At 40.1% G+C, this 10,348-nt stretch overlaps 1 protein-coding gene across 1 annotated transcript in view; it reads left to right on the top strand.

Moving 5' to 3' along the window:
* Positions 1 to 9,683, top strand: part of LOC104962369 (monocyte to macrophage differentiation factor 2) — a 10,397-nt gene extending 714 nt beyond the window's left edge. Inside the window, exons 2-7 of the mRNA XM_010790813.1 lie at positions 4,608 to 4,689; positions 4,964 to 5,124; positions 5,568 to 5,642; positions 5,727 to 5,828; positions 6,256 to 6,325; positions 6,418 to 9,683. Coding sequence (XP_010789115.1) covers positions 4,608 to 4,689; positions 4,964 to 5,124; positions 5,568 to 5,642; positions 5,727 to 5,828; positions 6,256 to 6,325; positions 6,418 to 6,621 — 694 coding nt within the window. The 3' untranslated portion in view covers positions 6,622 to 9,683. The remainder of the gene's footprint in view (positions 1 to 4,607; positions 4,690 to 4,963; positions 5,125 to 5,567; positions 5,643 to 5,726; positions 5,829 to 6,255; positions 6,326 to 6,417) is intronic.
* Positions 9,684 to 10,348: the final 665 nt, after the last annotated feature.

The following is a 10,348-nucleotide window of genomic DNA, read 5'->3' as shown; positions in this document are numbered from 1 at the left end:
TGCCTGCCATCCCAGCCGGCAGCCATCCGTCGTACGAGTCGTCCGCCCTGCCCAGCCCACAGCTGCACGCTCAGGCCGGTGAGCAAACACACTCATATTTAACACACACACACACACACACACACACACACACACACACACACACACACACACACTTCCCTCATTCTCCTCATCTTGCGGTCTCTTCTGTGTTTTTCCCTTTCTAATTGCACTCTTATTGAAACACACAGTCGGCCACAAAACATCCCCTTTTATATTTGGACTTACACATGAAAGCTCTTGGTCCAGGATATCATTCTTTAGGAAGAGGTCAAACAGAGTATAGAGGATGATAGGATGGCACATTTCGATTATTTTCATTACCTATTAATGTGCTGATTGCTTGCTCAATTGATTAGTTTGTAATACATGAGAAAATAGTACAGAATGAGCCTCAGAGGCTCCCAGAGCTCAGGGTGACATCTTTAATTGTCTTGTTTTTTCACCCAGCAGTCCAAAACCCAAATATATTACATTTAAACTGATAAATCAGCAATCGGAGAGGTTGGAATTTGCATACAGGTGAAATTATTCTTCAGTTATAAAAAAAAGTGTAACAGACCACCCTGATAAGACATTTTAAACTCAAGGGCTTTTGTTCATGTGAAAAAAAAACCTAGGTCATGCTTTAAATCACATATGGAAAACCGCTGTTTACAAAGTCTGGGTTCAGTCTGCTGTCATGTATAGACTGAGGCTGTAGAAAAATGATCATTATTGATTATATATTTAGCTAAGTTGTCCGGCACAAGTACACAACTTCTATATGTTAACTTCTTTAGGATAACTCGTTTTGACTTTGTTTGGGCCTCTGTTATGTTTATGTTAATACAAACCTTCATTTTAGAGCTTAATAATAAATTGATGACTCAATAGACAGATGATTTATCCGCAAAGATTATGAAAATTCATAATCATTAAAGCTGGGCAACTAGTCTGGTTATTATTATTGTTTTCAAATGTGAACATCTACAGTTTGTGGTTGTTTTACACCTCTTGAAAATGGCTCAAACGTGTGATAGCCCCCTTTCTGTATTCATTTGGGCCTTTCTGTACTTAACAATTAATTAAATGATTCACAGATTAATCAGTAATGGAAACAATCATATTTACAAATCTCATCTCCAAAGTCCTATATTTATATCACTTTAAGCACACATTGTTAACATTCCTTTTAACACTGTACATATACTTTAAGACAAGTAGCTTGACCATAAAACAGGCTGCAAGATTAATTCATGTTCACCATTAACTGGAAGGAGGTTTCGGTCTTCACGGTTCAGTGAGACAATAAGAGCCTTCCTTCTGTCCGTCCTGCTGTCCAATGAGAAGAGATATCATGACGTTTCTGCAGCTCTGCTCCTCTCTGTCCACTTAGTGTGTCTCTCTGCCTGGCCTCTGGCCGGATAATTATCAGCCAGCTTGATAAAGTCATTAATGAGCCGGCCAAGCCTGCTGGGCCTGGCACTGACACACACACACACACACACACACACACACACACACACACACACACACACACACACACACACACACACACACACACACACACACACACACACACACACACCAACCAAAGCGCTGGATGCAGGGCTAAGAAGCCTTATATTGTGGGCAAGAGAGCATTTCTTTCTGGCCTGGTCAGTTCATATTAATAACTCTGAATGAGTGTTGCTCTAAAATAATCTACCTGCGGAACAGGAGCACATTGTAGAGGAAATTAAAAAAAGAAGGGGTGTTTGTTCCTATCATTATCATCACATGTGAGGTGCATTTTCTGTTGATACACCTACAGAAGGATCAGGAGTGTTATATATGAGGTTTAAAAAAAAGAAGGTTGGAAACTGTTAACATGTAGGAGGAGAACATCATGTTCTACCGTTTCACGTTGTTGCACAAAAACACAGAGATATAAAGTGGACCAATTTAAAGGGTGATATCATTACACTCAGACTGAATCGTTTGTGAAATTCTGTGTGGAGAATTGTAACTTACTCCCTGAGGAGACATCTTGATGTAAGTATTAAAATTGCACTACATGAGGATGCTGATAGGTGTTTAAGCTTCTTGCTTTGGCTGAAACTTCACTGAAAGAATGAATTGATTGTCCTGTGCTTAAATATTCAAACATAAATAGATTTTTTTTAATTTGAGTGGTATTCCCATAGGTGGCTGCCCGTTTCTCATTTTGAGTCCCAGCAATCTGAAAGTGTGTGTGTGTGTTGGAAAGAGACAGAGACATCGCTAAATCTAGGTCTCTTATGAAATCTGGCTCTGCAAGATGCAGCATAAAAATAGGGAGGGGCTGTGGTTTGTGAATGTATGTGCATATCGTGTCGTGTGTGTGGGTGTGTGTGTGTCTTCATGGACGTCTTTGTCCATTTGCCTTCCTGCATGTTAATTGAATCATTGTGGAACAATAGAGGAGACATGGTCGTGCAGAAGGAGAGGGAGATGGCAGAGATGAGCAAAGAAAGAGGAAAGAAACAAGGAGTTTTCTAGAGTGGGAGAGAGGGAAAAAAGACAATCCCTGCTCAGAGGTTTCCATGACAACAGTGACATCACTGATGGGATGCTACCTCCTGAGCTGTTTATTTGGATGTCTGTTCAAAGCGACGTGTGTGTGTGTGTGTGTGTGTGTGTGTGTGTGTGTGTGTGTGTGTGTGTGTGTGTGTGTGTGTGTGTGTGTGTGTGTGTGTGTGTGTGTGTGTGTGTGTGCGCGTGTGCAGGTGTTTCAGAACGGCCAGGAGCTTCTGCAGAGCTACCAGGTCCACCCGGAGATCCAGGCTCAGATGTTCGCTTACCTCTTCTTCTTCTCCAACGTGTCGCTGTTTAACCAGCTAATGGACAAAGGTAGTGCAAAAAGCATGCACACTCACACTCCATTAGAGCCCCCTCAGGATTTGTACAGTTGTAAGTGTGTGTGCAAGAGAGAGAGAGAGAGAGAGTGTGACCCTGTGTCCTTGTCAGCATTTTGACAGAGACTAACCTAGATGTGTCCTCTATGCCCTTCTCCTATCTGCATTCTGTTTCTCCCCCCTTCACCTCCTCCTCCTCCTCCTCCTCCTCCTTGCCTTCCATCCTTCCATCTGGCCATCGGGGGGTGAGAGGTGGGGGTGGATGGAGGAGAGAGAGAGGAGTTAGAGGAAGGAGGGGGAAGGAGGGGGAAAGGTCAGCATGAAGGGTAAAGGGCTGGAAGTTGTTGTGAGGACCGTGCTAATGGTCTATTACTTTGTCTAAAAACAGAAATTGTCATTTACTGCCGGCTATTTCCATGCGTTTGACCACCCATCATTCCCAACCTCTCCACATCGTCCCTCTGTGTCTTTAGCCTGCACACACACCCTCACGCTCCCGCCATATGTCTTCATTAGCCGGTGGAGACAGGAGAGATCACATGTCTGGCAGAAGGAGAAATACCTTTATATTCATGCGGAGGCTCCTCTCTCCCCCTCCTCCTCCTCGTCTCCACCTTCCTCTCTCCGTCTGTCTGGCTTTCTCTTCCTCTCCCTCGCTCTCCTCTTTGTCGCTCATTGATATTTCTGCACTGGTGGTGTCCATGGTAACAGGGAAGTGAGTTTGTGGCAGGTAACGCTGACGCTTGCACTGAGCGCTCTCTGCAACACTCACTCTGACAGCCTGATATTACGGAAGAGATGTGATACGGTGCAGGCGCTCTGTGTTCTCCTGCTTTTGTACGAGTGTGTGTTGTCACACCTTTTGTCGGAGAGTGTAAAAGACTCTGATGTGTCTGTATACCAGCTGCTAGGAAGCATTATGACACATTTGCTAAGAGGTTAAGTGATGTCTCGTCTTTAGTGATGCCTCACACATAGATTACTGTATCTGTAGACGTAAGCCTATTACGGAGGGGAGTGTGTGTGTGTGTGTGTGTGTGTGTGTGTGTGTGTGTGTGTGTGTGTGTGTGTGTGTGTGTGTGTGTGTGTGTGTGAGTGAGTGAGTGAGTGAGTGAGTGAGTGAGTGAGTGAGTGAGTGAGTGAGTGAGTGAGTGAGTGAGTGAGTGAGTGAGTGAGTGAGTGTGAGAGTGTGTTTGTGAGTGTGAAAGTCTGTACATGTGAATTGTTTATGAAAGTGGTCATCAAGACCAACCCTCTGTCGGTTCAGTCGGTCCATGGTTACCCCTCTGTTGCCAGGCAACAGCAGTCATGGCAACAAGTTGAAGCATGATCTAGCGTTGCTAAGCAAAAGGACAGGATGGGGTGAAGTTTTGTGAGCACCACTGACTGATACAAATGGATACAAATATTAATGATTTTACACGTGGTTTTAGGACATCATGAAGAGACATTATAATCCTTGTGATACCATATGAAACACGCACATTTTGAACCCTGATTTTATTTATAGTTATATATATTTCATCACACAGTAACATTAATATGAAAGCGAACATATTATTGTTGTTTGCAAAAAGAAAAATATATATAATTTACATATAGTTATACTTTTTGTTTTGTTCATTTAAAAAAATGCATATTTTTCTGCTCTGCTAGTGTTAAGAGAATGTCGCACTCTTACTTAAATCTGTTCATTTCTGATGATTTCAGGTTTATGAACAACCGTGTTCCTCCCAACAAGAGATATCAGCCCACAGATTATGAGCATGCTGCCAACTGTGCCACGCATGCGGTGAATGCAACACACACACACACACACACACACACACACACACACACACACACACACACACACACACCAAGTGATCATTAACCCTCACACAGATAAAATGACACACTCAGAGGAAACAGGAGAAAAATACGGCACAGTTACATAACAGACAGATGAGAGGCTCCTCCAGATTCTGTTTAAACTACACCTACATCAGGCACTAGTTTTCAGTTCATCCTGCATGTTTATCTGTCATCGGTTTCTCATGTTTAATTGATTTTATGCATTTATTTAGTTATGGATAATCCCCAGCCTGCTGGGCAGCTCACTGTTGCACTTCCAGTCGGAGGACCAATGGGAGCGGCTGTCGGCCTGGGTCTATGGGGCGGGGCTCAGCTCCCTCTTCATCATCTCCACCCTGTTCCACACTGTGGCCTGGAAGAAGAGCCATCTACGGTACGCACACAAATAAAAACACTTGCACACATTTCAACACAACACATGGACCTAATCGTAACATTTTAGATGATATTAATGGTTAAAGGCTACAACAGACATTGCACTCTTTAACCGTTGAGACATACTAGCAACATGTGTATATCCCCACACTGCATATTTGTTTTTGAGATCTAAAACTTGCTGATGCTACAAGTATGGACAGTGTGGTGGCTGTGGCTCAGTGGGTAGTGTGCTGGACTTCGAATCAGGGGATAGCAAGTTCGAGTCCCACTGCAGTCAGCATGTCATTGTGTCCCTGGGCAAGACACTTCACCCCAAATTGCTCCTGTGGGGATTGTCCACAGTATTGAGTATGTTAGTCGCTTTAGATAAAAGCGTCTAACAAATGACATGTATTGTGTCACTCAGTTGTCATGACGCTGTGTGGTCTGTCCCCTCAGGTCTGTGGAGCACTGTTTCCACATGTGTGACAGGATGGTGATCTATTTCTTCATTGCTGCCTCCTACGCCCCTTGGTAAACAATCTAGCCTGCTTTTTGGATATATATGTATTTGTATTCTGTATTTGTAGTTATGTGTTCCTGTTCATTGTCCAACAGGTTGAACCTGCGGGAGCTGGGTCCCTGGGGGTGTCACATGCGCTGGCTGGTGTGGGTCATGGCCTCTTTTGGAACCACCTATGTCTTCTTCTTTCATGAGAGGTCAGTTCATACATTAATTATGTTGGGCTGTCTTTCTTTATATTACTGTAATCAAAACGTAGTCCCATGAAACAAATTAATATCACCTCAAAGGTCCACTCACTAGCTTTCCTGAGTGTACAACTGCATCCCATGATCTTCATCAGCAAATAGAGCTGGATAAGGCTAAAGTCATACTTTTCTACACTAAATGTTTTGTTTGGAGATGGTTAAGCTATGTGTAAATTAAGCTCAACATCAATTCATCTTTGTCTTTAATGAGATATCAAATTGTTTTTCTGAGGTAATCTACTCTATCGAGGTTTTTTGAACATTTAATGAAATGCATTACAATTTATACATATAATGTAAAACTAAAAAGTCTCTAAAACTCTTTAAAAACTAAAATCCCAAAGTCTTGTGGTGACTTTGTTCCTCTATGTGTCAGGTATAAGATCACAGAGCTTATCTGCTATATGGTGATGGGAGTTTTTCCGGCCCTGGTCATCCTCTCAATGGTGAGCACACTCATTTACTCTCACCTGGTGTCTTTGAGGTTTTGTCCTTTCTTAATGTCTTTAAACATAAAAATAAATCTGCCTCTTTGCAGACGGAGCAGTCTGGTCTGTACGAGCTGCTGGCGGGCGGAGCCTGCTACTGTCTGGGGATGATCTTTTTTAAAAGTGATGGCATCGTCCCATTTGCTCATGCCATTTGGCACCTGTTCGTAGCTATGGGAGCTTCCATACACTACTACGCCATCTGGAAGTACCTCTACGCCCAGCCGCCAAATCAGGTCCAGACCTCCAGATGACATCAGCGCTGACCTCACAGGAAGTAGCTCCTGTATTGGAGCAACTTTAAGAGGGTGATACATGCAGTGAACCAATTCAGTGGCTACCTCCTTTGAAAAACAAGTGGGCAAAACATTCTCACCAAAAAGACAGTCAAGCATCACAGGTTTGAAAATGAAAGGTGCATTTAGGTTATCCTCATCAACTTGTAAAGTAAAGAAACATGTTTAACACCATGAAGTTGCACTCAGAAATGGCCAGAAATGTTATGTAATTGACATAATAATTATTAGGTAAAATTGAGTGTGTGGCAGTATACTAGTGTAATGTTAAATGTAACCACATTACTTTAATTAATCTAGTTGTTAACTGCCTGCAATTATTAACATCACTGATGAGTTGATGAAGACATCTGAACGCATCACAAAGCAATTACCCAGCATACTGTAATTGATAATGGGAGTTGTTCATCAGGTTTTTTTGCCAAATGAAGGGTGCATTCTGAGGAGTCTTTGTATTGAGGCAGCCTTTCTCTCTTTTGAGAACTCTGCAGTTCAAAGGAGGCAGCCCGTGAACTGGGACAAAGCTTTTGTTTTTTTTCAAACCAGTGTACTTTAGTTAAATATTAAGTTATTTTTGCAGCAACTTTGGTTTCATTCCAATGATCAGGGGTTACATTACTATTCTATGTGGTGCATATTCAGATACAGATGCTGAATTGAGGACATTGTCTTATTTTCAAGAGGAGGACAATGTTTACAATGAGCTGACTCGACTATCATAATTAGTTTCTGGACATTATTTCAAGTGTCATTAACAGGTTCTGGTTAAATTCACTTTAGGAGGTTGCAACATCAGTCATTTACTATTCCAATTCAGAACCCTAGATAGTAGTGTTACTGTTATATAGTTACTAGTTGTGCTATACACTGCAGTACATTTACTACATGGGTTAACAGCAGTTGCTTCAGTCAGTGATTTACTGTGATTTCTAAATCAAGCATGACTGTGGAATTATCTTTTTTTATGTTGAACATGCATTTATGGTTTTAGTCTTGGTGACTTAAATTGTGTTCTTCTACCTAAACTAAACTCATTAGATTTTCAACCATAATAACTGAATTATAATAATTTACTGTTGTTCATTAGGGTCAGTGAGTGAAGATATCATCAGTACAGTATATATGTATTAATGACGTACAGTGTATGTTGACTTCATTTATATTTTCTTCTTATGTACTAAAAAGTATCAGTTGATTATATCCATCATATTGAACTTAATGAATGGGAATGGGACCAATTGATAGAGTTTGTCAAAGCTACATGGTTGAACCTCAGAAAGGAAAACCACTGTCTGATCACACTGCCAAAAGACTTACTGCCGTACCTGATAGCACACTACTACCATAAACGTCTCACACTTGAAAGGAAACTGAAGCTATAGTATTGTTGAACAATCTGGCCCAATATTAAGGCATCTCAGGTGTGTGTCTGTGTGTGCTTGTGTGTGTATGAGAGTATGAGTGTGTCTTTGTATGTATCCTATAATATCTGACTCCCACGAATCCAACGCCTGTAATCGGCTGAGTCTATGTTTACACGTGAACGCATGTACCTTGAACACATAAAAAGTATATTTGACATATATATGTACTCTTAGTGTTAAGCTGTATGTGGTGGCACAACGTATATTAGGCGAGCTTGTATAGTGTGATAAATGTGGCTAGAGGACCAAAAGGTCACATCGTCTAGTATTCATAGGTGTAAGAGATTTCTTTTTAACTTCTGCTCTTGTTCAACATATTTCTGCTGCTGTCCGTCTCTCAGGATTTGGATCATTTGGGCTTTAAAGCCTGTGAAGCCACATTCAAGGACCACTAAAGCTGCTCCGGTTGTTTGAGCGCTGTCTGCAGAAACAAAAATGATCAAATAGCTTTGAAGCTGCTTTCTTAAGTAATGGCAACACACCATACAGCTTTCTACATCCCTAAGTAGGGCAGAAGTCACAAAAGTTTTCTTGAAGCTTTACATAATATTTATAAATAACCAAACAGGAGAAAAGCTCTAGCCAGATAGACTTTGACATACAACCACTACATAAATGTGTCTTTTAAGATTATAATATAAAACTAAAATAGAACATACATACACTCAAGCTGCACAACCGCTCTAGATTTGCTGTCAAATCTGCAACATCTGCATTTGATTTGCTACAAAATACACTGTGACAAACAATAATGTGTGCAGTAGATATAGAGGGAAAAAACTTTGCAATGTTCTTTCATCAATATAACCATAACATTTTACCGTTACAACTTACCAAACAGCATATACATGCATTATTATACTTTATGGTCTAAAAGGAGAATCATCTGACAAAAACACTAATAGTTCTGCAACACCTTTCCAACAAACACCTGAAAAAACCCACCTTGTTATTATCGTTGGTTACTTTATCGTTTTTTTTAATCATTAGGGTAATTTAATGTCTGAACAAATGTATCATCACTGGGAATCTACGTTCTTCACACTGTGGATATCTCAGTTTGGAATGACACTCTTCAGATAATATTCTCACATTTAAAGTACTTTAAGTATTTGAACTATGTGTTTACGTTAGCCTATGAACAAACACCAAATGATTGAGTGTTTACAGTTTTGGAGTAATCGGGGGTAATGGAGCCTAACACAGCCAGTGTTTTGTGACGGTAAAATTAAGTATTTAAGGATTTTACGTGTGTCTGTCTTGTCTTGGTTATGATATCTGTCTCATTCAGACATACAGTGCCCACCTAACTTTGTATAGAGTTTTCTAAACTCTCCATGAAGCCTTCATGGACCCTCTGTACATTGTTTATAGACGCTCTGTGATTGTGGAGCTGCTGACTCTGTTCTCAGTGCTACTGGTCTTTTCTTTCTGGTCGTACAAGACTATACTAGCTCATATTCTTTCTCTTTAGATATCATATTGGTTTTTCTTCGTGTCTGTGGTGCTTTGTGAAGTGATACGCCTTTATGACGCCAACAATGCTTTTATCTTTTCTATTTCTCTTGTAATAAAAAAGCTTTTTCATGCAGTATATGCCTGGACTCATGAGTTTTATATATTTTATTTACTTATATATTTAAAAGACAACAACCAACAACTCAATACACACAGTAACTCAAAAAACATACTTACGGGCATGAAAGGATATGTTATTGTCTTTAATTATACACTTTGATGTTTCAAATACTGTTATTGTGTAACCTTAAGGGAGAAGGAAAAGTATATAAACATGTCATATGCATAGCCATATAATACTGACATTGTTTGTATTTGTCAGTTTTGATTGGAAAAGCCTGTTTTGTCTTCAGAAGCTGTTGAAGGTAAGACTTTAGCATCATAAAATTAAAGCAAATATACAATTAAATTAAGTATCTATTTAGACTGATCTTTGGATCGTTGTATGATATCTGAATGTTTTTGTTTTAACCCGTTTCAGCGTATTTTGAATACACCAAACTTTCAGGTGCGGTGAATAAGGCTGTATTCAAAAACATTTGGGATCACACACCTCAGATGTTAATGTTTTTTTATAAATATGAATAGTCACAATACATAGGCTACTGCACATAGGCCTATAGCAAATACATTGTATTTTAAAACAAACGTATATGACGTTTACTATCATTGCCCTTATTGGTAAAGCAAATATGGTTAAATATATATTTAAAAAATAAAAAGGTATTTCGTAATTGTATTTA

Source organism: Notothenia coriiceps, unplaced genomic scaffold (genome assembly GCF_000735185.1).
Source record: "Notothenia coriiceps isolate Sejong01 unplaced genomic scaffold, NC01 NC01_scaffold00001471, whole genome shotgun sequence".
NCBI classification, from domain to species: Eukaryota; Metazoa; Chordata; class Actinopteri; order Perciformes; family Nototheniidae; genus Notothenia; species Notothenia coriiceps.
Note: the sequence above shows the minus strand (reverse complement) of the source record. Positions and strands in the feature narration are given on the sequence as shown.